General features: G+C 34.3%; 2 protein-coding genes across 3 annotated transcripts in view; both read right to left on the bottom strand.

Annotated features, from left to right (window-relative positions):
- The window catches only part of LOC136035686 (solute carrier family 35 member B1-like), a 43446-nt gene extending 35186 nt beyond the window's left edge, over window positions 1-8260 (bottom strand). Inside the window, exon 1 of the mRNA XM_065717617.1 lies at window positions 8090-8260. Within this exon, the coding sequence (XP_065573689.1) occupies window positions 8090-8172 (83 nt within the window). The 5' untranslated portion in view covers window positions 8173-8260. The remainder of the gene's footprint in view (window positions 1-8089) is intronic.
- Window positions 8261-14904: 6644 nt separating this feature from the next.
- The window catches only part of LOC136035685 (reelin-like), a 538294-nt gene continuing 526908 nt past the window's right edge, over window positions 14905-26290 (bottom strand). For both annotated transcript variants that reach the window (XM_065717615.1, XM_065717614.1), the window contains exons 48-50: window positions 23236-23458; window positions 16970-17126; window positions 14905-15087 (exon numbers count right to left, since the gene is read on the bottom strand). In XM_065717615.1, coding sequence (XP_065573687.1) covers window positions 14935-15087; window positions 16970-17126; window positions 23236-23458 — 533 coding nt within the window. In that variant the 3' untranslated portion in view covers window positions 14905-14934. The remainder of the gene's footprint in view (window positions 15088-16969; window positions 17127-23235; window positions 23459-26290) is intronic.

Raw genomic sequence — 26290 nt, forward strand, 5'->3', positions numbered from 1 at the left:
TACATTTGCAAGATATTGCATGAATCATCTATGCTAACAATTCTCTCAATAACTTAAGCCTTAGTGTATACAGAGGAGTCTTTAGAGTGACAAAATAGTCCTAAATAAAATGGAGAACTTGTGTTCGTTTCAAGTTTTGATATTATGCTTCACTTTCACTTGAACAAGAATTGCTTATTAAATTTAATTTCTGTCAGTTTTGGCTATCATATTAAAGGTTAGAAACTTATAGGTTTAGATATTGAAAAACAAATACTTGTGTAGGAAGTTTTGCCAAACAAAACAACTCTTTTGTTTTTCAACAAAAATTTAATCTGTTTTATACTGTTACAGATATTCTTATTTACGAAAAGACCAAACAAAAACTAAAAAGTAAATGTGAGTTTTTTTTAAATACATACTTCCGACTTATTTTCAGAAAAAAAAATCCAAGGAATATTCTACAAACTGTCTACTTTCTAGAATATTCTACACATAGTTTCTAGAATATTCTTCTAGTTTCTAGAATATCTAGAATATTCTACAAAATGTCCTACCACTCTAGTTTCCTGCTGCTTAGTGTCTATATTTATAAAAGGGACGAGAGCATCATCACTCCAAACAGCAGAATGAAGGTAGATAACGAAAGAATCCTAAATCTTAGAAACACAGCAATTTATCTTCAGAAAAAAATTCTGCATTCCTTATACAAAATTCATACTACCCCATTCTTATTCTTGTAGCTAAGTGTCTAGATTCATGAAAAAGGACATCAGCATCATTGCTCCACACTGCAAAATGAAGGTATATGGCACAAGAATTTTAATTCTTAGAAAATTTCCAGATTCCAAAGAAAAATTCCCAGGAAAACAAGTTCATTACATCTATAGATATGCAAACTAAAGTTGGATTTCCTTTTTTTTCAGGGCCCTTTATCTAATAAATTTTCGATTATATTCAGATCATTTCGGAGAAAAGTAAATGTAGAAAATCATATGGAGTATTTCCAGACATCACTATGTTTTATATACTGGATGCTCAACATAAGCTGTGACAAGTGAATAGCTGACACATGTGTTGAGCCAAAGATAAGTCATCCAGAATATTTAGTTGGTATGTGCAGAGAGATCATACAACTAGACTTTTGAACTGGCAAATTTTGAGGCTGGACTCAAGCACTTATCATCAATATATACACAAGATCTTCATATATAGATTTTTATTGTTGCTTGTCTTCTAACTACAGATAATAAGAACTTCTTCTTGATGTCATGGTGTCAGATGCAACCACCCAGTGAAAATTGCTAAAAAGGCATATAATTCTAACAAAAAGATGTTCAAAATAAATATACAGTTCTAAGTCATGAGATGTTAAAGCATCATTGATTCAGTTAAGAAAGTCTGGGAAGTCCCGTTTGGATTCAATAACCCTTTGCTGTTAATGCATCAAGGAATCATGCATATTGCAAATCATACGGTTTCTTCTGGAACTCGTTGCAATTCTCACTGTTTCTTCTCTTCTTCAGTAATGTTACAAAACAGAAAACATTTAAAATGTGTATTGTTTTCAGTTAAGTGTTCTTATGCCACTTGGTATTTACCAAGTGACATATAGCAATCACAAATTCTGTCAGTCTGTCTTTTGGTCCTGGTTTTGCTAGATTAGGCGCTTCAAGATAAGCTAGGACAATGAAATTTGGCAGGCGTATCAGTGACAAGACCAGATTAAACAATAGTCATTTCCTTGATTCAACCATCCGGGGGGAGTGGGGGGATGGTTAATACCAAAAAACTAGAAAAAATGATGTTTTTATAATGATGTCTTAAAAACAGGTGATCAGATCTTAATTAAATTTGATACTTAGTAGGATATTGTGTCTCAGAGGTCGTATTTTAAATCCTGATTGGATCTGGTGACACTGGGGGGAGTTGGAGGGGGAAACCTAAAATCTTGGAAATGCTTGGAGTAGAGGCATTGGGATGTAACTTAGTGGGTAAAATAAGCACAAGTCCTAGATACATGACTGACATAACTGGACCGGATCCACCGTCTATGGGGAAGTCAGGGGGGATTTGGAAAAATTAGAAAGAATGAGTTCTTTGTAACTTACAAATGGTTGATCAGAGTTTATACATAAATAATTTTATACATAGGTGTTCCGACATAATCGGAACGGATTCACTCTCTTTGGAGGAGTTGGGGGGGGGTGGGTTAATCCTGAAAAATTGGAAAAAATGAGAATTTTTAACTTACAAAGGAGCAATTGGATCCTAATAAAATTTCATATTTAGAAAGACCTTGTAACTCAGTTCTCTTATCTTAAATCCCGACTGGATCCAGTATCATTGGGGGAAGTTGGAGGGGGGGACTGGAAATCTTTGAAAATGCTTAGAGTGGAGAGATCAGAAGTTAACATGGTGGAAAGAATAAGCACAAGCCCAAGATACATGACTGACATAACCAGACCGGATCCACCCTCTTTGAGGAAGTTGGGGGGGATTCGGAAAAATCAGAAAGAATGAGTTGTTTGTAACATACAAATGGTTGATCAGATTTTAATGAAATTTGATATATAAAAGGATCTTGTGCTTCAGAGCTATTATTTTAAATCCTGACCAGGGGGAAACCAGAAACTTGGAAAATGTAAAAATTGAGGTATCTTTATCTTATGAATGGGTGATCGAATCTTAATAAAACTTGATATATAGAAAGATCTTATATCTCAGATACTTCCTTTTCAATTCTAATAGGATCTGGGGACATAGGGGGTTGGAGGGGGGAAACAGAGATCTTGGAAAATGCAGAGCGGAGAGATCAGGATGAAACTTGATGGGAAGAATAAGCAAAAGTTCTAGCTACATGATTGACATAATTGGAACAGATCCGCACTCTTTGGGGGAGTTGGGGGGGGGGGGGGTTATTTAGAAAAATTGAGGTTTTTTAACTCAGGAATGGGTGAATGGTTCTTAATGAAATTTGATATTTAGAAGGAACTCAAGTCTCATAGCTCTTCTTTTAAATTCCGACCAGATCTGGTGACGTTGGTGGGAGTTGGAGGGGGAAGCCAGAAATCTTGGAAAATGCTTGGAGTGGAGACATCAGGATGAAACTCTATGGAAAGAATAAGCACAAGCTCTAGCTACATGATTGACATAATTGGAGCGGATCCGTATTCTTTGGGGGAGTTGGGGGGGGGGGTTAATTTAGAAAAATTGAGATTTTTAAACTTAAGAATGGGTGATGGAATCTTAATGAAATTTGATATTTAGAAGGAACCCATGTCTCATAGTTCTTCTTTTAAATTCTGACCAAATCTGGTGACGTTGGGGGGAATTGGAGGGGAAACTGGAAGTCTTGGAAAACGCTTAGAGTGGAGAGATTGGAATGAAACTTGGTAGGTAGAACAAGCAAATGTTGTAGGTACATGATTGGTATAAACGGACTGGATCCACTCTCTTTGGGGGAGTTAGAGGAGTCCTTTGCTTTGGCAAGTTTGGTGCTTCTGGATGGGCCAGGATGATGAAAATTGGTATGCTTATCAGGGAACTGCACAAATTGACTTGATAAAGTCGTTTTCCCCAATTTAACTGTCTGGGGAAGGGAGAGGAATTATTAGAAAAAATGAGGTATTTTTAACTTACATGTGGGTGATTGGATCTTAATAAATTTTAATATTTAGAAGGACCTCTTGTCTCAGAGATCTTATTGTAAATCCCAACTGACATTAAGCCTCTAATTTTCCTTTTAAATCAACCTAATGATTCTCATGCCATGTGAGATCATGCCTCTAGGTCATGCCATGACCTAAGAGGTCATGCCATATGAGCTCTTAGCTCTTGTTTTTATTGATGTAACTTTTGTCACTGGTAAAGAAAAGAACATTTTAAATCTTTCTTTTTTTTCAATAAGAATCCATATTTTGGCTTGCTATTTATATGTTGGACAAAATTTTCAACGATTTTAATAATATGCACCCACTTAAAAATGAGGATTAAAAACTTTAGCTTTGACTATCCTTTGTCTGGAAAGTCAAAATCCTTGTGTGCATTTCCTACTTAGATTATTAGAAATTTGAGACACAGAGGAGTTTAACATGTTTCACTAGGATTTTGGGTGGGATATGGTCTAAAAAACCAGAGTATATTTCAAGAATTTTATTGTTATTATGATTGACTTAGTGGAATTTAAATTCATATGTAAATTCTTAGCCCTGTCCTAAATACAGCTATGATTTTGATCAGGCCACTTTTGATACTTCTATGACATACTTTAAGGGCCAGAAGTTAATCTACACATAAACACCTTTGAGGGAATCTCTGATCAAATTCATTAATCAATATTAGATATAAAAGAGGTCCTTAAAAAGTTCCTTAAGGAATTCTATATCAAGTAGGGAGGGGATCAAGGAGAAAATTTTGTATTTTACAACTTGGGATCTATTTGACAGAAAACATATACAAATTTTACTCAGAGAGCATCTACTTCATAGTTACTCAGCAATAAACAAATTAAGATGTTGTGATCAGCCCTGTTAAATGCTCAACAACATGAACATGGTATGAGATCAAGAGGCAGTTCCTCAGATGAAGGAAAATCTATCATCTAGCATCAAATCAGTATAACTATAATTTAATAAAACATTTTTTTATGTTGTTTTTTTCATGTGGAATATTATTTGAAATGATAATCACCAAAAAACTCTTGTTGTTGAGATAGTACCTGTAAATTCAACAACTGTTTTCATCAGAGGATGCTTGGATTTTCAACACCAATTGTTTCTCATCAGGGTTACATGTTCAGTGAAGTTATGACAGAGTCACCTATATTTTGACAGGGTCTGTTGTTGTCTGTCACAAATTTTAGCAAGGTTACTACAAGATATTCTCAAAAGAAATGAATCTCATGATCTACATTTGAATTGGACTGAAGGAGCATGTTCAATCAGGGTGGTATTCCATTACATCAGACAAGAATTTTTGACACAGGAACATAGTTTGGTCAATATAATATTAGCTGCCATTTTAATTTGATTTTATCAACATAAAGCGAATGTGGCTACATTTTAGAGAAGCTCAAATGTAATTGAAGCAATGGTGCTGATCCCAATTTTTTTTTGCAAAATTTTGACAGTGGTTCCAAAATTGCATTGTCAAACCATCGGTACCTTTACCCTGCTTTTGGCCTATCAGTTTCATTCTGTTCAGTGCTTCTACAATGTCTGAATTTTTGGTCATTTTCCCAATAATCTTACAAAAACTGAGTGGCAAAAACACTTGGGGCCAGGAAAAACCAAAGCTTTAAATCTGGTCATGCTATGGGATAGAAGGGTAAAATTATAGCATTTCATATAGCTGGCTTACCAATAAAGTGAATATACCACTCAATGCCTTTTTTTTATGTTCTTTACAAATATAATAATTATTTCTATTAAATTAAAATTTAAACACTTTTTAACCTTACCTAAACTGACCTTATTATAAATAATTTTAGCACTGAGAAAATGTTTCTCATCAGGGTTATATGTTCAGTGAAGTTTTGACAGAGTCACCTATATTTTGACAGGGTCTGTTGTTGTCTGTCAAAAATTTTAGCAAGGTTACTACAAGGTATTCTCAAAAGAAATGAATCTCATGATCTACATTTGAATTGGACTGAAGGAGCATTTTTAATCAGGGTGGTATTCCATTACATCAGACAAGAATTTTTGACACAGGAACATAGTTTTGTCAATATAATATTAGCTGCCATTTTAATTTGATTTTATCAAGATAAAGCAAATGTGGCTACATTTTAGAGAAGCCCAAATGTAATTGAAGCAATGGTGTTGATCCCAATTTTTTTTGCAAAATTTTCACAGTGGTACCAAAATTGCACTGTCAAATCATTGGTACCTTTACCCTGCTTTTGGCCTATCAGTTTCATTCTGTTTAGTGCTTCTACAATGTCTGAATTTTTGGTCATTTTCCCAATAATCTTACAAAAACTGAGTGGCAAAAACACTTGGGGCCAGGAAAAACCAAAGCTTTAAATCTGGTCATGCTATGGGATAGAAGGGTAAAATTATAGCATTTCATATAGCTGGCTTACCAATAAAGTGAATATACCACTCAATGCGTTTTTTTTTATGTTCTTTACAAATATAATAATTGCTTCTATTAAATTAAAATTTAAACACTTTTTAACCTAACCTAAACTAACCTTATTATAAATAATTTTAGCACTGAGAAAATGTAGCATTATTTTTTCAAAACAATAGAAAAAGATGGTGCTGAGAAAACATAGCATTATTTTGCAGAAAACAAGCAATAGCTCATACTTCAAATGAAAATTTGTCATTTTTAAGAGCTTAAAAGTTTTTAAATTTTAAGAAGCAATTATTATATTCATAAAGAACATAAAAAAGGCATCAAGTGGTATATTCATTTTATTGGCAAGTCAGTTGTAAGAACTTTCATATTTTTTTGAAATTTTATCATTTTTAATAGCTCAAAAAGTGCTTAAATGTGAATTTGTGGTAGAAATGATTATTATGTCTGTAAGAACATAAAAAAGGGATCAAGTGGTATATTCACTTTATTGGTAAGCCAGTTATATGAACTGCTATAATTTTACCAAGAGAAGCTGGGATATATTTTTAAGCATAACAACTGACTTAGGCAGTTTGAAAGAGTGTTAAAGGCACACTGAGCATTAGCATACACTTATGCTCATTTTTTAGGTAACAAATTAATTAAGAAAACCAAAAAATTGTCTTTAATTTCAGCAAGACAAACATCAAATGTACACTGGGTGGTAGCCTAACTCTCTGTTCACCTATTAGGTGAAAAATTAATTGGGAAAACCAAACATTAGGATATAATCCTAGGACATAAGCTTCATATAAGGAAACATGGTAAAAAACAATTCTTACTTCACAATATGCAGAATAATCATAGTTAACACACCTTGCATGGTGAGAACCTTTATTGGTAAAGTTCTTGTTAATTGACTTCTTGCTATCTCAGAAAGAGTTTAGGTTAGGAAATTGAAACTATCAGGGATGAATTTACAGACTAAAGTATGTTCTGAGAAGGTATTTTGAAGCAACTACCTCCACTCCTTTTCCCTTTAGAGGGCCCTGACCTATGATGACCTTTAAAAATATTTGTGTTATAAAAGTGAAACCTTGCAAAAAAGATCTTCTGCTTAATGCAAATACACCAAATTGTTTTCAGCTTTATAACTTTGCTCAATTCTATTTTATAAGGTTTTAAAAATACACAAATACATTTCCTAAATTTTGAAAAAAAAATTGATATGGCTCAAAATTCTGCTCAAATAACAGGAAATGCATTTTCAGAACTAAAGGCATAGAAGAAGCAACTAGTAACTGAAAATCAGGGTAAAATGTTGTTTTGTCAAAATTTCAATAGGTATAGACCTGTCATGTAAGCAAATTTCAGGGTCCTCTAGAGGGAGGAGTGGAGGTGGGTACTTTAAAATACCTTCCCAGGACATGCTTTAGCCTGGAGACCTATCCCTGACAGTTTCATTTTCCTAACCTAAACCCTTTCCAAAATAGCAAGAATTCAATTAAATAGAATATTACCCCTTTATCTTCACTTCTTTCATAGTTGCAAAACCTTTTAAAAAAATTTCTGAAAACTAAGTATGGTTTCAAAAAGCATTTTGTCAATTCTCAAATAGAAATTAAACAGCATCATGCTATCCAACTACTTTTCATATCACATATAAATAAAAAAAATGGTAATAAATTAGGCTAGGTGACATCAGATAGTTGTCAGTTAGATGATGACTGGATATTTGTTTGGGCATGTTTTTCAAGACTTAAAAAGAATAGACATATCAAACTTAGAAATGTGGTTGAAAACTGGAAATAAATTGGAAGAAGTGAAAATAATGGTTCTCTCTTTGCAACATGTATTAACTATAATTATTCTGCATATTATGAAGTAGGGTACAAATTCTTTTCTTAACATGTTTCCTTTTGTGGAGTTTATCTCCTAGAAACTTTCAATCTTAATTCAAAGTTATGCCCAAGTTTACAGGCCATTTCAGTCTGCCAGCCTAATACAAAAATGTTCACAGCAATGTAAAAAATTCACCTACATCCTCTCTTGAAGTATTCCAAAAAAGAAATAACATGTAAAAATTCCAACTGCATACAAGAAGAATTTTGGCTCGTTGTACATGTTAAAACAGAGGAAATGTCTTTCGGATATTCTGAAGAAAATTACGGACTGAGACACGTCATCTAAATTTGAATTTATAGCATTACCTCGTTGCGTTTTATAGACCAGATGTTAAAGGTTGGACACACGTAGCGTTTTGAATCTAAACGGCTGTTGAATTCGCCCCTGTTCTAGCCCTTTCAGACATTGTGTCCTCTGTTGAGACTGTATAAACAATTCACGGAAAAATTTATATTGATAAATATGTCAAACTAAGCAAGATTTTTCCGATAGAAATTCAGACAATTGAAAATAGTTGAGTCGCAAATATTCTTGAGATTCCTCATCAGTGTTACTCACATTGTATGAAATTTTGAAAAAAAAAGGATTAATTGTTTTAATTAAAATGCTTGCTCCCTATCTTCCAATGCCCAGCATGAAAAGCTCTAAGGCCAACCTAATGCCTAACATCTTCTTTTTGTTAGTTCAGGATATGCCAGATAGACATTTGTAATGTAAAACATTTGTCCCTTGAAAGATAAGGCTCTGTAACAAATGGAAAGTGTTTTGGCATTATTGAGTAATATCTCAATGCTCTACCAGGTTTGACAATGTGGAATATGGAAGGAATAATATTAGAAAAACAATTTGTGAAGTTGCTGATGGTGTCTTAGGAAAAAGTGCTAAGACTGCAACTAGGGATATTAGTGAAAAAGCTTTATGTTTAATAGAGAGTAGAAGGGGTTGTACAAGAATTATCTGAGTGATAGATCGTATGAAAACAAAAGGAATGTAAAGAAAGTGGAGAAAGCATTGAAATTTGAACTAAGGAGATGTGAAGTGGAGGCCATGGATAAAATTGCTGAGGATCTAGAAGATGAAGATATACGGTATAATAGTAAAATATCATACTGATATGTTAAATAATTGAAAGGGATTAGTCAACCTGGAAGAGTCCCAGTTAAAGATAGGAATGGGGCCACAAAGGAAAAAGTAAAAGAAAGATAGGTGGAACATTTTGAGAGTGTGCTAAACCGAGATACAGCTGCAGGAAAAGATATGGTCGAAATAAAAAAATTTGTGATACCTCGGAAGTAAAGGAAGATTTGTTTTTCTGAGGAAGAATTAGTGTGTGAGGAAGAATTGAGGAAAAACTTTTGTGAGGAAGGGGGAAGTACCTATTGATTTTAGGAAAACCTTAATTAAACCACTGTATAAGAAAGGTGACAAAAGTGAGTGTCGTAATTATCGAGGCATTAGTTTTGTCTCTGTAAGTAGCAAATTACTTAGTAATATGATACTTTTTAGACTGACAGATGCTGTAGACAAAGTTTTAAGGGAAGAACAGTACGGTTTTAGGAAAGATAGAGGACCTGTCGATCAAGTTTTCACTCTTAGGTTAATAATGGAGAGGTCCTTCGTTGTCAAACACATTTGGTCCTCAATTTTTATAAATTATGAGTAAGGTTTCGATTCGGTTGATAGAAAAGCGTTAGTAAAGGTCTTATCCTTATATGGAATACCAGACAACTACATTACGAAAATTATACTGGGACGGTTAAGGTTGGAAATGAGGTTATTATCTGGTTTTGTATGAAATCATGAGCTAGGCAGGATTGTGTTCTATCCCCGTTTATATGGATCATTTTGATGGACTTTGTCTTAAGGAGCACAGGAAAGGCAATTGGAGACAACGAATCAAATGGGGAGGAAAAATGCACCTAGACTTAGATTATGCTAATGATTTAAGTATGCTAGATGAAAGTGTGAGCAAAATGAATGAATCTTTAGAGGTTTTGCAACTTCAGGGTGCTAAAATAGGCTTGAAAATTAATGTTGAGAGGACAAAGTCACTAAGGCTAGGCTCTCTTTTTCTCAATTTTAGTTTATGTCAACTACACGTCCCTTCCACCAAAGACTAGCCGTGCCCTTGACTAAATTATCCATCATCTGGTTGTGTTTGGCTTAAATAAATGATTTTAAAAACAAACATCAAAACCAAAAATTATTCTTAGGTTTCTGAATGACTCAAAAGAGTAACTTTGGTAGAAAAAGAAAAAAATAATGCAGTCAAATAACTCATGATATTTTTCGATTCCTTATAATAAATCAAGGGAATCGAATTTCTAGATTCTAACGAAAGATTTCATAATCAGTTTTGGAATGCCTTCAAAAACTGTCCAATGGTATATACTGTCCCTTAATGTTTTGTTTCTTGTTAAACTAAATGAAAATTCGCTTGCTTAAAAAAATACAATTGCTAAATTCGAAGCAAGAATTGATACTTAAACTTTGTAAAAGATGGATGGACAGATTTATTGGAAAATAAGTCTCAGTGAGCCACGCATAAAACAGAAGTATTTTGTGTTTAATTAACACAGTCGAAAAAATACAACAATGTACACTATGTTAATAGTCTACCAAATAAGTCTAGCAAATAAGCTCTGTAAATTCGTATTCCAGTTGGCTATTCATTTATATGCGATTTTGTTTTTGTATTCTTTAAGAAACTAGAGCATAAACTGAAAACCTGTCCTAAATTGGACGATTTCATTGCAGGAGATTGGAACGTCCGAGTTTGATTAACTGATAAGTCAGTCAATGATGTGACTGACACTACAAGCATGGAATAAGATGCCATAATGCATAAACTTTCAACTATTAATTGCTTATGTTGATTGCGCTTGATTGCGCTGTTGAAACTCCACAGGGCTTCATAACACACAACCTGGTGCTCTAATGATAATATCAACGCAGCCCAGATGGACTATATCCTATTCAGGAGAAGATGGTGAAACTCTGTTCAAGACGCCCGTGCCTTTAGTGGAGCTTGTACTAGATCCAAAGCAGGAAGCGATCATTCTCTTGTGGGAACAAAGATCCTTTTCCTTCTTAGTACGAGTAAGGGGAAGGCACCAAAGAGAAAATTGAGTTTCACAAAACTGGATTCTGATGACATCTCTGGATTCACAGTCAAAACAGGTCCGATGGCCAACCCAAGGATGCGCAAAACTCAGCAGAGTGAGGCAGTTTGAATATCAGCCATTGAAACTGCTTTTGATATTCTTGGCTAACACCACCTTTCTAAAAAGAGCTGGACTTTTAAAATAAATCTCTAGGGATGGTTGAAGAAAGACATACCTCAAGCAACCTAGCAAGTATATGAGAAAACGCGTCAAATAATACTTAATAGCAGACCGCACTAGTCACCAGGAATAAGTTGCTCATAAACTAGAAGATACAGCACGAAAACTGGAATCTAGACAAACACATGAAATTCTTAAGAAACTATCGAAAAGAAATCACCTGTGCCTGACTTTATCATAAATAAACAAGGCGATACCATAGGCGATTGTATCCAAAAAGTTGAGTGATGGAAAATACATTCTATTGAACTTACAAACTACTCCGTAAAGGTGATTACAGAAGTGGAAACCGGTTTCAAAGCACTCGTACTGTATAAAAAAGTCTCTCTTAGGCTATAAACAAATTACCACCGCTATTTCAAAGTCTCAAGTGTCCCTAGTCTTCCGGTAAGGACGTTATTCTACCTGAGATTTAAGAGCCCCCCCCCCAACAAAATGCAAACTGGCTAATGCCGCTTTAAAAAAAAACCCAAAAAACCAAGAACTTACAAAAGGACTAGAAAGCTTCAATTATCCCCCCCCCCCCATTTACAATAAACGTGAAAAACAGTGTGTATGAATTATAAAGGGATATATATATATATATATATATATATATATATATATATATATATATATATATATATATATATATATATATATATATATATATATATTCACTGACATTATAGCTGAATTATTTTCCTTCATTCTATTGCATAGATCCCACACAGAGAGAAAAAGACGACTCAACGTCACCCTTATCAATATACTCATTGACTCTGTTGCCAATTTGATTCTGATGAACGGCAAATCTTATGGAAGATTGCCCTTGAAGACGAAAGGCCACAAGAATTCATTGACAGTTAGAAGATAATTACGAGGGATGTGTATACCGAGCTAGAGTTTATGGCACTGTGTTGCCATTGTTCGATGTGGACTGTCCTGTGACAGAAGGCTGATCTACCAATTGAAAAGGTTGACAGTTTTGTTTGTCTGGAATCCGAGGTGGTTCAAAGGCAGAATGTGATCAAGATGTCAACCGAAGAATACCTAGAGCTCAAACAGTTTTTGCTCAGCCTCACAAACAGCTAGGGGTCTGTCAAGAAATTAGCTTGTGAGCGAAGATACCATATATAGGTCGACAGTGAGGGCAGTCCTACTCTATGGTTTTGAATCGCTGCTCGTCAAAGCAGCTCAGGGAAAAAATCTAGACCTTTTGACTGTAGTTGCCTACGTTCAATTTCACGCTTCGAGTCAGATCAGACTCCAAAATACAATATCTGCAGAAGTTGTTTTATCATCAATAAAATCTCAAGCGATATCAAGCTCCACCGGTATAGAACATGTTGGTATAGACATGGTGTAGAAAAAAGGGGACAGTTAAAAAATATTATAGTCACTCGTCACGTGAGATCCAGAGTCTGATGGAGATCTTCAGATATTTGGCAACAAATGGGACCAGTGCTGGCCGAAGTTCACGAAAGATTTGGCACAAGACCGGCTATCAGAGGAGACCCAGATTTAGAAGCTTATTTTGGATACCAGGCAAGTTGGAAGCACCTACTCCTGCGCTAAGTGCAAGTAAAAGTAAGTGTACTTAACAGAGATATTTTATGAAGCGTTAGTTTACTCAAATAAACACTGCAAGACACATTAAACCCCTGCCAATTTATAGTCTAGTTTGCAGTTCATATCTGTACCTTAATTGGGTGTTACAGGGCCCAAATTTACAAAAGCATTATCCTTCTCTTGTATCTTCATACAGAGGGAATAAGGGGGACTACCTCTATTCATGGTAGCAGAAACAGCTCTAAACTATTAAATAATAAATAAAGGCCCATAGTAACCAAGATCATATAAAAACATCACCTTTCTCTAAAAATATTGGTCTAATAATCCACCTTTTTATTGTTTTCAATGCCCTCTTACCAGAAAAATCATGATATTTTGTTTGAACTGTCGATGTTACGTTGAATAATTGTTACGTCTGTGGGTTACCTTTTTTGTTTTGTAGTTTTGAACGACCGGCAAATACCTATTTAAGCAACATAATAATGCTCCCCAATATAATTGACTCGAAAGTACATGCATCTATTCTCTTAAATTATATCGGCTGATTGTTATCCCTGAAACATATCAATGTCATGGATAAACAAATGTAATCATCGTTTGAAGTATTATTGGAGGCGTACCATGCGTGCAGTGGTAGTTGGAACCAAGTAGAGAATGAACCACAATCTATAGTAGACAAAAATTTAAAAACACGTTAAAAAACTCCTAGTTTGATAAAATTGTCACATGTGGCTTATTAAGTAATGATAACTATTATCTGGGTAAGTATAATGTTTTTTCGAACGGCTTTATGGAAATTTTCAAAAATAGCTTGAACCAGGCCAGGATCGAAAGAAAATGTACATCACTGGAATCACAATTGGCCGGAAAACTTATACAGTAAACTTATTGTCCACCTGGCTTGAATAAGAAGAAAAATCACTCTTTTGTATGGTTAGCATTAACGTATCCTCTTTTTCCTCCAATGCTAGTGGGGGACCGGAAAATCATAGAGAGGAGTTGAGGGCTCGTTTAAAAAAATTGATATATCTTGGCCCTTTGTAATTAATATTAAAAACAAAATAAAATTTTGACAAAAAAACCATTTTTATATGCAAGATGATGTTACTTTCGGTATGATGTCATATTTGAGCGGCTCTGCTGCCTCATTCACTTTGGCTGTTTGTTCCAAGTCTGAGGCCTAATTTTAAGTAAAATCGATATATCTAGGACCTTTTGTAATGAATAAAGATAAATTTTGAGAAAAAACTTCATTTTCATATGCAAAATGATGTTATATTGGGTATGATGCCATGTTTGATTATTTCTGCTGCCTAATTCTCTGTGGCTCGTTGTTACTATATTCTATTTTTATCTGACTCTAGAGTAGTTACGATGTATTTTTTTTTTACTATTGGACGTGATCTTCTTGTACTAGGTTGCTTGCTACCGCTGCAAAGCCGGAATAAGGAAAGCAAGGAATTATTTCTGTGTGCGATATGTCATGTATGGGTAAGGTGAGTGCTATCAAATTAAGAGTTTAAATTTGAAATATATATTACATTTTATTATTCGTAGGGTCTCCGTGTCACACAGTGGATTGATACTGCGCTTAGCAACACCAGGACCAGGGTTCAGTTCCCTCAACCGTAAGGCTGGGCGAAAGGCTAGCTATAAAAAAAGCAGTGGAAACGTCAATTTGACACACTAGACACCATCAACGGCTTTAGATGATCTTTATCCTTTATCCTATTATCCCTAAGAGTAATTTAAACTAAAATGCCACTTTAATTAAGGGCAATAGCTAATTTTATTTTCGATAAAACCATGTAAACTTAGCGAAACTATTTTGATATTTTTAATTCCTTTCTTGAAAATCAAACGATACGATTGAAATAATAAAGAAGAGTGCAAATACAGATACAACGGTGAAAACAAGATTAAGTAAAATAGTTGTTCTTGGGGCAGTAGGTGCAATCGTTTAAAAATTTCCCCAAAATACAAGAACCAAACCAGAAGTTATTTCCAGATTTGATCGTAAGACTAAGTTTGATGGAAGGAAAATAATAGCGTATTCGAAGTACTGGTGATATTTATCAAGTTCTTATAATAATTCTAAGGAATCAAATATCCAATTTCCTGCTTCTCCCGGAAGATCTCCATAGCCGATTTTTGGGTAGCCTTCAAGAACTATCCAACGATATTTACTGTCCTTTGACCTCGTATTTCCTGTTAAACCAACTGAAATTCTTCTTGCCTGAAAAAAAAAACTTGAGCGTCAATTTTGAAGCTGGAATAAATGTATAAGCTTTGCTTTATACAAATGGACCGATTTACTGGAAGAATTGGACCCAGTGAGCCACATATAACACAAAGGTATTAAATTAACACGGTCAAATAGGTATTGTAATATGCATCGTATCAAAACTCTGTGAACTAGGTTTAAAATATCAACTCCTTGAACTTTAAGTTCTGGTGACAGTTCAGTTCTATAGAAGTTTTTCAACATGGTTGGTTAGATTTATTGCACAAATACGTGCTAGTGGGTCAACCAATCACAGAGATATTTTGTTTTAATTTAGTTCTGTCAAAAAAGCACTGTATGACACACTCAACCTCTACCAATTTATAGTCTATTTCGCAGTTCGTTTTTATAAAGATTTTGCTTGTCTCCCTGTTTGGGCTTCGCAGATCATAATTCCGAAAGAATAGTTTTCCTTCTTTTAATCTGAACACACAAGAGCTAAGGGGTATTCCCCCCAAATCCTAGTCAAAAGATTTTCATCTACACAAAATCTCAATCTGAAGATGCACCTTTTCACTTGTTTTTAACTGTTTCCTCTAGGGAAAAATCCAACAGTCATTTGAAGAGCCGAAGTTACGTGCACCATGGGTTAAGCTTACATATTGCTGTTTATTTTTCAATGTAATTTTTATAGGAGCAGCATAAATCCATTCGGTCAACAGAATAAGGCCTCAAAATCATCACAATGCTAAATGCATATATTCATTTATGCAGTATCGTTTGACAGATTTTCTATAATTATTTCATAAAATCAATGCATAAATATGATATATTTATCTTTAACTTGGTTTTTAAATTATCAATGTTATAGTAACATCTTTTACTAACAACACAAACAGAAATTTTAGCCAATTTACAAAGTGTTAAAACCCTTGTCAGCTATGCGGTTGTATCTGACATACCTTTGTTTTGACGTCAAAAGCAAAATATGACGTCAAGTGAAAATCTTCTTATGGCCATGGACCTCGGCAGTTACTAGAAAGGTGAGTGAAGGAAGGTAATTGAGGCTATATTTACGAGGAAAAGGGGGCCAAACGGAGGAGATGTATGCGACTAAATTTGCCGAGCTGGTTACAAGTAATTTGAAATACAATATCCGGGGATTATTAACGAGTGAAAATTGCTACCATTGTGCCCATTATTTAGCACATGGTCTGCAGTATTTAGGTTTCATTTGTGCTTGATGCAAAGCCTGAAGATACTTACTATTTCAGCTTCCTTATATTTTTCGGAATAATTCCTTTTTAGGCTAAGAATAAGCTATAAAAGAAAAGTAGATATAATTTTTCAATATGTACTACTAATAATATTAGACATTTCTAATACGACAATAAGTACCTGGTGACCGAAATTCGCTTGGTCCCTGGTACTCTGCCCTGTTCGTGACAGGCTTGTATATGTGTGATTTTCTCTGCACCTTGTCTTCTAACTGCAGGATAATGTAAACTTCTTTTCTATTTTTTTTCCAGTTATTCTTTTTGCTCTAGTAACGATGTTATATAATTTAGTAATACCCAGACGTGTTCCATTGCTCACATCCTCTGGAATGTCTGCGCATTAGCATAATAATCATCTTGTTGTTCAGTTTCAAGCCATGAAGCGAGATATCAGCAATTTTGATTAAATTAAAAAACTCTGGGGTGAATTCAATTCATCCTTCCTTTTTACCCTTCACAGGGTAATAACTTTTATACCTTAGCCTTAGTTTAACTTACCTCTTTGTTGAGCGGCGCTAAACTAACCTGTTGTTTCATATCCTCAGATAATTCAATTTTATTGAAGTCACTTTCTTTTAAATTTTCGTTAAAGGAGAGACCAAAAACTAGCATTATACCTTTAGATAATCGCTTGAGCTGAACTCTGCCAATGTTTCCCAAGAGTAAGTTCTTCCCCTGGAATGTTGTAGTACCAATGTTGACTTAGTTTCAGAATCAGATACAATACATTTCTTCAAATCAAGTTTAACGTGTCGAAGGACAAAAAGTATCTCCCTATATAATATAAATAAATTTATACACATATAAATAAAGTGGCAACAAATTGACAACAAGAGAAAATAGGAGACAAACAAGTAGGTAAGAAGGTAGTGAAATAGTAATGGTATCATTGCTTCCTAAAATTAAAAAATCATATATAATTTCTTTAAACAAATGTCAATAGGTAAAAATTGTCATAGCTACTAGGATCAAGGGACCCACTAGGATCTCTAAGCCCGTTTCCAAAAAAGGATGGACTAACCTTAATAAAATATTAAACAAATAGTTACTCAAAAATTCAATGAATGTTGAATGACGTAATAAATTTTGCGTACTATGTTTTTGACATGTTAATTTGAAAAATCCAAAGATAACTAGTTTTGTTACTCTGGCGAATTTTGGATTTTCTCACAAAATGAATTAACACCCTTTAATAGCTTTCTCAGTACTGGGCCATTCATTTCCAATCGAAAGTCAACCTAACTCAGTCCATTTTTTATTTATGAAACAACATAGTATGAGAGCAATGGATTGAATTTAGACTATAAGAAGTCACACACGTTTTCGCTGAAATAAGGGTTATTCAGGAACCTTACCTTTAAGTCCTCCCGTGTCTTAGATCCTTAGGGCATCTGAAGAGTCGCCAGTCATCCCTCATCACTATGGCCGTCCAGAAATGACCCATTCAGGTTGAAGCGAGGATTAAGATTTGAGAGGTCAGTTTAATAGCTGCTTTGCAAGGTATTTTTGGGGTGTCCCCTTCTCAAAATACGGCATGGTTGCCACTGGAGAACAGCCTTTTGCATTCAAGTTTTTGGATTCCGGCCCATATGTCCGGGGAATCCCCACTTTAGGTATATAATATATTCAGTTGTCGGCGGCTGAAATATCTTTTGTCGTACAGTGGAGTCCCTTTTTCGTATGTCCTATGGCCATATAGAATGTTCCTTAAACATAAATATTTGAATGTGAGGAAGTTTCTTTTTCTCAAGAGAAGGTTGTTCAAAATCAATGCCTTAGCTTAGAAAAAATGCACGAGGTATATCTGAAAGATAAGCTGGTGGCGGTCTATTTAGTAGCTTGTCAAAATGCGTAATATAGGTTTCAGTCACTTTGTCAGAATGAGAAAGGAGCCATCCAGTTTTATCCTTAATGTGTCCATCTCTCTTTGAGCGGTTTTTTAAGGCTAGTTGTTTCTTTGGCGACATCATTGTGGGTTCTTCTGATGACCGTCCGAGCCTCCTATTGGTCTTGATATATCAGTTAACTGAGGGCTTTGAGCCTTTTGGTAGGTTTCAGTGCAATCTGTGACCAAATTTCTCAATTGTTTTTTTTTTTTATAGTTTTAGGGCTGTTGCCTAGCTCTCTTTATTCGTCTCAGGATCACGAGGTTTTGCAACCAAAGGCTTTGATTAGAGAAGATATTAGCGCCATCAAATGCGTGCGGATCGCACGCCGATGCCTGGCTCTTTTTTTATCAGTGCGTGTTCGATTTTTTTTTGTGTTTGTCAAGTGTTGTCCAGGAGTGCTGCTAGATGTCTTTGTAGGCAAATAGAGTGCCATCAGCAACCAGGCGACAGAGCTGGGCCACTTTTATTAGCAGCCCCCCCGTTTCATTGCGTTGTTCAAGTCTATAGTTGTAAAGGACTTCGACACAATAGTCCTTGTCGTTGCCAGCCTTCACATTGAAATACCAAGTGACACAGAGCATGCCATATCGGTCACATCTCAAAGAAGAGAATTCAGTTCGTTGTAGAATGTCCCTTTCTGGTCATCTGTGGTTTCACAAGCGGATGATCAGCAGTTGTAATTTTTTGTGGATGCATAGCAAACAACCAGGGTCGTCTTGGCATGCTTCCTACAGATTCAAACGGTCATAATGCGGCTGCTCAAGGATTTCCAACCAATCAGAGGTTTTGTCAAAGGCTTTAGAATGAACACGGCCACTCCCGTTTCACGTCTTGTTTCATAGCAATAGAAGATTAAGATATCTCCACCGCTGAACCGTTGTTCTTGGTTTCTCAGCCATCGCACTTCTCAGAGGACCATGATATCTAATCGATAGCAGTTCATTCCCACCTACAGCACTTTTATTTAGGATAGCTCTACTAGCGTTTGAACGTTCCAAAATCTGATTTTCAGTAGTAGTTGTACCTTTGAAAGTCCTTTCCGTCTGACAGGCGCAGGGATTGACATCAAAAAGGGATTATTGTTGTTTCCTTATTTGATTTTTCTTTTCAAATTATATTTTCCCGAGGAGCGTTCTTGTTGGCTCTATGAGTGGATTGCGACCTAACAGACCACCATTCTCTGTCACAGAGTTGGGAGTATAGGTAGATTATCAAGAAAGCTCTAGGCGGATTGTTAAGAAAACTAGTCATAAATACTTTAAAAACTAAAAAACAAAATTTCCTTTTTTGAATTCCTCTAACCACATTTTATCTTTTAAACTTTTCCAGGTGAGGCTCCAGGTGATTTAACGTGCACAGTGGAAAATCTTTAGCTACTTGAGCCATGTTCCTTCTACTATGATTTTGTTGCTAGGCTATGGAGAGAAAAATTAATAGCGAGCCATAATTTATCGCAAAATATTTCATAGAAGTATGTTTATTCAGATGGAAATTAAAAATTGAAATTGTATATGTAAAAGAAGATTTAAAAAAAGGCATTTAAACTTCAAGAAAAATATAAGAAAGTAATAAAAAACTGTAAAACCCAAAAGTAATCCATGTAAATTTTTGAAGTCGTAAAATTTTCAAGTCTTATTACTTGACTATTTCAATTTTCTAAGTCATTAGGGTCATTTGTCATTTGTCGTTTTTAGGGATTAAATTAAAATTAAATATTAAATATTAAATATTTTTTAGTCGACCAAAACACCTACTGGTAAGCTTCTTATGTAGGTCAAAACTATTAAATATTTTTTAAGCAGCAAAGTTGACATTATTTCAGTTGGTAATAGCCATAATTTTACAATTCATTAATCGAAACGAAACTACAATCGCATTTCCTTAGCTACTTACGGAGCATATGATTTCTAAGAAAACATAATTGTTTAAAGTGTCTGTTTTAAATTACTTCTCGGTTTCAATTATTGCATGTCTCAAATAATTTACAATATTGATAATTCAGAAAACAGGTGCATAAAACAGTCTTAAAAAGATGAATAAAAACTAGAATTAGTTTTTATTAGATTAATCCTACTAAACAGTGTATATTTCTGGCGCTTGAATTGTGGATATAGCTTTTATGAGGTATAATCCTCTTTTCACGATTTCAAAACAATTTTAACATCAAACACATTTTTATATTCAAATAAAATTCATCAAACAGATAGCTGAAATCCTTGTAAAATTTTCAAATTTACTATTGCCACTTAAAAAGCATGAGTTTTCTTTGGAAACAGCTCATTGTTACCCTTTCCCCTCTGTATTAAGTCACTTGAACATCAGACGCTCAAATAAGGGAACAAGTTGAGGAATTTTAGTTCTATGGATTAACCTTTCTTTACTCAAAAATTTGCATATTATTTTGTTACTAGTCTAAACAATGTTGAATAGATTGTTGCAATCCTAGAGAAATTGCTCGGGAATCTCTCTCAGAAGTCAAATATTTTCTGCTTAAATTCTTCTGAGTAATTTTAAGTAAGTAAACATCATTTTTGGCACAGAAGAAAAACTTTAAAATTAATTTTTTATGCCTCCAAGTAAATACTATTAACTTTTACTATAATTTTGATACAACTCTTTGATAAAGGTTTAAAGTTTCTGACTTTTACTTCTCTGAAATCCAGTCAATTAATATTTGCATTTCTTTTCTTTTATTTAATAAATTTACACTTGATTTTCTAGGCATCTAGGTTTTGCTTTCATTCGTTGTCAGAGATAAAATTTTATTTGGAGTTTGTCTCAGACTAGCTATGTTAGTTTTTGAATGTTAGTGATGTTAATACTAAGGATTTTTTTCGCTGTTTTATCATGATTTTTTTATTTGAAGTTTTTATTAAGTTTTCTAATGTTTCTCAAGTTTATTTTTATTTGGCAAAAATATTGGCTTCCTGAAATGTTATACTTCATTGCGTATGAACAGTACATAGACTTTAATATAAATGCAAGTGACTTTCCCATTTCGAGTAATTAGCGCGAGCAGCTTGGATTAATTATGTATTTTTGACTGCTAAGAAGTTAATTTACTTTTTTTCAGTTTTTATCTTTCCTTTTTCCTTGTTCCACTTAATTTTTTTTTGTTTTTTTGCTACTGGGAGGCGAGAAACTAAAATTATCTCATCTTAAGTGTTGTTATTGGTAAGGATGGTGGATGTATTGAAAGTGTAAAAATTACAATTGCCAAGAAAGAGAGTAATTTCCCTTTCTTTTTTAGATTAAAATTGCTTTGAAGAACCCTAGGAACAAGTCTGAAAATTAATGTTACTATACTAGGATACATGGTAGTGTAAGTAATCAAGAAAAGTACTGAAAAGTGGACGTTTCAAAAAGCTGTGTAATAGATTCTAGTTTACCAGAAAAATTTATGTTGATTTAAATAAACATAAATAAAAAAGCCAGGTTTTTTATCACTTGAACGACCAGGTAAAGCTTTGGTGGATAGTTTTGACCTCACTTGAATAACCAGGTGAAGCTTTGGTGGTCAGTTTTGGGCTCACTTGAATGACCAGGTGAAGCTTTGGTGGACAGTTTGGTACTAAATTGAATGACCAGGTGTAGCTTTGATGGACAGTTTTGCGCTCACTTGAATTACCAGGTGAGGCTTTGGGGGACAGTCTTGTACTCACTTGAATGATGAGGTGAAACTTTGGTGGACAGCTTTGTGCTCATTTGGATAACAAATTGAAGCTTTGATGATCAGTTTTGTGCTCACTTGAATGACCAAGTGAAGCTTTTGTGGACAGTTTGGTGCTCACTTGAATGACCAGGTGAAGCTTTGGTGGACAGTTTAGTGCTCACTTGAATGACCTGGTGAAGCTTTGGTGGATAGTTTTGTGCTCACTTGAATGACCAGGTGAAGCTTTGGTGGTCAGTTTTGTGCTCACTTGAATGACCAGGTGAAGCTTTGGCGGACAGTTTGGAGCTCACTTGAATGACCAGGTTTAGCTTTGATGGACAGTTTTGCGCTCACTTGAATGACCAGGTGAATCTTCGGGGGACAGTCTTGTGCTCACTTGAATGACGAGGCGAAGCCTTGGTGGACAGCTTTGTGCTCACTTGGATAACTAATTGAAGCTTTGATGACCAATTTTGTACTCACTTAAATGACCAGCTGAAGCTTTGGTTGTCAGTTTGGTGCTCACTTGAATGAGAAGGTGTAGCTGTGATGGACAGTTTTGCGCTCACTTGAACGACCAGGTGAAGCTTTGGGGAACAGTCTTGAGCTCACTTGAACGACGAGGCGAAGCTTTGGTCGACAGCTTTGGCTCACTTGGATAACCAATTGAAGCTTTGGTGACCAGTTTTATGCTCACTTAAATGACCAGGTGAAGCTTTGGTGACCAGTTTTGTGCTCACTTAAATGACCAGATGAAGCTTTGGGGGACATTTGGGCTCACTTGAATGACCAGGTGAAGCTTAGGGGGGCATTTTTGGGCTCACTTGAATGACCAGGTGAAGCTTTGGTGGACATTTTGTGCTCACTTGAATCATCAACTGAAGCTTCGGTGGACAATTTGTGCTCAATTTTATGACCAGGTGAAACATTGAATGATATTTTTGGGCTTACTTGAATGACCAGGTGAAGCTTTTGTAAACAGTTTTGTACTTATTTGAATTAACATAAGTAAAATAGTGAGCTTCACAAAAATATACCTCTGTCAAATTTTCCATGGCTAAAAAACAGAAAGAATAAGATATATAGAATATGTCTTCAGGATAAAAGGATAAAAATAAGAAAAAGGGATAAGATAAATGATATGGATAAAAGGATAAGATAAAGATAAAGATTATGGCTACAAGAAACCTTGTAATAAAACAATTTTAGACACAAAAAAGGGGTTTCCTCTTATCGGATAGAAAGAGGTGATATTGTTTTTAGTAGTAGCGGTACAGTATCCCTTATAGCAACAGGTAAGAAATAAGTATTAAAGCAGTATTTAACTTATAAGTTAACTAACCTATTGTTATTAGTATTCATTGAACGAGTCATCAACAAGCTATATTGACAGGAGTCCAGAATCAAGTAGTTTCCTCGGCCTAAAGGGGCAATGGGGGAACATCTATTATCAATTCCACCAGTCAACAAGTTTATGACTGCGCTATTTTCTATACCATTGTCAAAATTTTCCACTTTTCGGTTTTGTTGCTTCTTCGATTGATTCTTAGCTGAACAAACCGGGCCTATAATTTTGAGCATAAGCACCTTTAATTGATTCACAAAAATAAAAACGAGAAAAACCATAATTACTAAGAAACTGCTGCTAAACTTGGCCAGGATTAGCCTCTGAAATTCAAAGTTTATAATATTGAACTTAAATGCAAACAGAAATGATCACCGATGACGGGTAGGAAGAATGCCAACATAATTTAAAGGAGTTTGGATATTGGACCCTTGCTTAATGTCATTACGCTATGGAGCAACACTTTTACTTTTAACGTTTTTGTTTTTATCTAACTGCTGTGATCACCAGTCTACACTGTAGTAGGGGTAAGATATGTCAATTCAAATATCTTTTCTAATATGAGAATCATGCAAAAGAAAAGAAAAGCTATTTTGAAATACTAAGGATTTTTAGTAGAACCGAGGAATAAAACATTGTATAGACTACTAAATAACATATGCAAAAGGTAATAAAAAACTCTCTTTTACAAGTAGTGCTACTTCTAGAAATCTAGGGGGGGGGTAGGGCAGATTTACTTTTTTTAATGTATGGGAGGTAAATTTGTTGTTTTAGATTTTTTTTTATGAAAGCACAAAAAAAGTGTTTTTTCAGTGAAAACATAAAAAATCACCGTTCCTCAAATGGTTGCAATGGGGGTGGGACCAAAAAAACAATTCAGTTGTAGCTTCAAAGGTAAGCCACTCACAAAGTAACCCAGTCAGATATTCAAATGCCGGATATGACACGAAAAATAAAAAAAATCTTGTATCTTCTAGAATTATAAATAATCAATTCTATATAAGTCGGTCAGAAAATACAAAATTTTTCCAGGATATTTCTGATTTTGCTCAATTTTTTTTTTTAATTTTGATATCACTTAAGGTATACAGCAGATTAGCTAAGGTTCAGATAGGACCTGCTATTCGAATATAAAGGATTTCAAGAATCCGTTCATTCTCAAATCTACCGAAGATGCTGTTGAGTTGAATCTAAACTATTTTATTTTGAGTATAAGCTATGGTTTCATCGTGATTTTAGGTGCTTGGACACAATCTGAAGAAGATTAGCAAGGGTTCCTTCTTCCTGTACGGTCATTTGGAGACACTAATGAATATTCTCTGTGTATTCCAGGCCCAAAAAAAAAGATGAGACAAATCTTCGGGTCCCACATTACGACGAAGAAATAAATATAAAGGGTAGGCTAATTAAATTGTAATTAATATTATGAAGAAGAAATAAAGATGAAGGGTAATTAATTGGTAATATATATTATAAAGAAGAAACAAAGATGAAGGGTATTTAAATGGTAATAAATACTATCAAGAAGAAATAAATAATGAAGGATAATTAAATGATAACAGATATTATCAAGAAGAACAAAATATGAAGAAAAATTAATTGATAATAAATATTATTAAGAAGAAATGAATATGAAGGGCAATTAATTGGTATTAAATATTATCAGAAAAAACAAATATAAAGGGTAATTAATTGGTAATGAATATTATTAAGAAAGAATAATCATGAAGGGTAATAATTGGTAGTAAACACTATCAAGAAGATATATATATGAAGGGAAACTAATTGGTAATAAATATTATCAAGAAAAAATAAATATGAAGGGTAATTAATGGGTGATAAATATTATCAAGAAGAAATAAATATGAAGGGTAATTGATTGGTAATAAATATTACCAAGAAAAAACAAATACGAAGGGTAATTAATTGGTAATGGACATTATCAAGAATAAATATATACGAAGGGTAATTAATTGGTAATAAATATTATCGAGAAGAAATAAGTATAAAGGTAATTAATTGGTAATAAATATTAATAAGAAGAAATAAATATGAAGGGTAATTAAATGGTAATAAATTCTATCAGGAAGATCTTTGGGAAGGAAATCTTACGAATTTAGACCAAGAAAATGGCAAAATGAGACCCAGATTAAACTACAACCATAAATCTTGAAAATTAATCATAACTAAACAGATAAGGAATAAATCTAAAAAATCAAACTGTTCTGCAGTTACTCAAAAATTGAAAACAGTTTTGAACTGGATACAGCTTAAGATTCTCATAACACTTGGAAAAGAACAGATTAAAACATTAAGACAATTAATTAAACAGACAATTAAGAACCCTGTTTAAACAGACAATTACTAAATTGTAAATCTAACAGAACCCCTGTCAGAACCCAAAAAAACAGACAATTAAGAACCCTGCGAGAATGAAACCACCTTCCGCTCACGCAATTCAAGGAAATTTTTATTTTCCCTACTCTCTATTTAGTTGTAGACATCCAATGTGGGCCTGATTTTGTACTTATAAAATTTTGAGCCTGATATTGTAATTGTACATTTTTTTTGTGATATCTACGTTTCTCGTCAAATCACCCTCCTTTTGTAATAAGAGGGGTAGGAATTTCTTTAGTCGACAGAGTTATAAAAATATGTTCACGTAATCATGTAAAATCCGAGTTAGATTATGTTAAAGATATTGTATTCTGCGATGGCTACCAAATCAGCCTCATTCAAAACATAATAGACCGACGATTAAAATAGGTATTACAGAAAAATAGGGATCCCGTCCCCCTTGATCCAGTTACACTGGCAATTAAGAACAAAACTTTCACTACATTACCATACGTCTCAAAACTCAGCGGGAAGAATGGGAAAAAAAACATAATCTCTCTGTTTCTTTCGAAACTGAACAGAAAGTTGAACATTTCTTCAACTCAGGAAAGAATACAACGGACTCTATACTAGGTAGTAGGGTCTACAGAGTCCCGTGTTCATACTGAAAAAATTTTACATTGTAGGACCCATAAAAAACTAGGAGAACGATTGC

This window comes from Artemia franciscana, chromosome 14 (genome assembly GCF_032884065.1).
Source record: "Artemia franciscana chromosome 14, ASM3288406v1, whole genome shotgun sequence".
NCBI lineage: Eukaryota > Metazoa > Arthropoda > Branchiopoda > Anostraca > Artemiidae > Artemia > Artemia franciscana.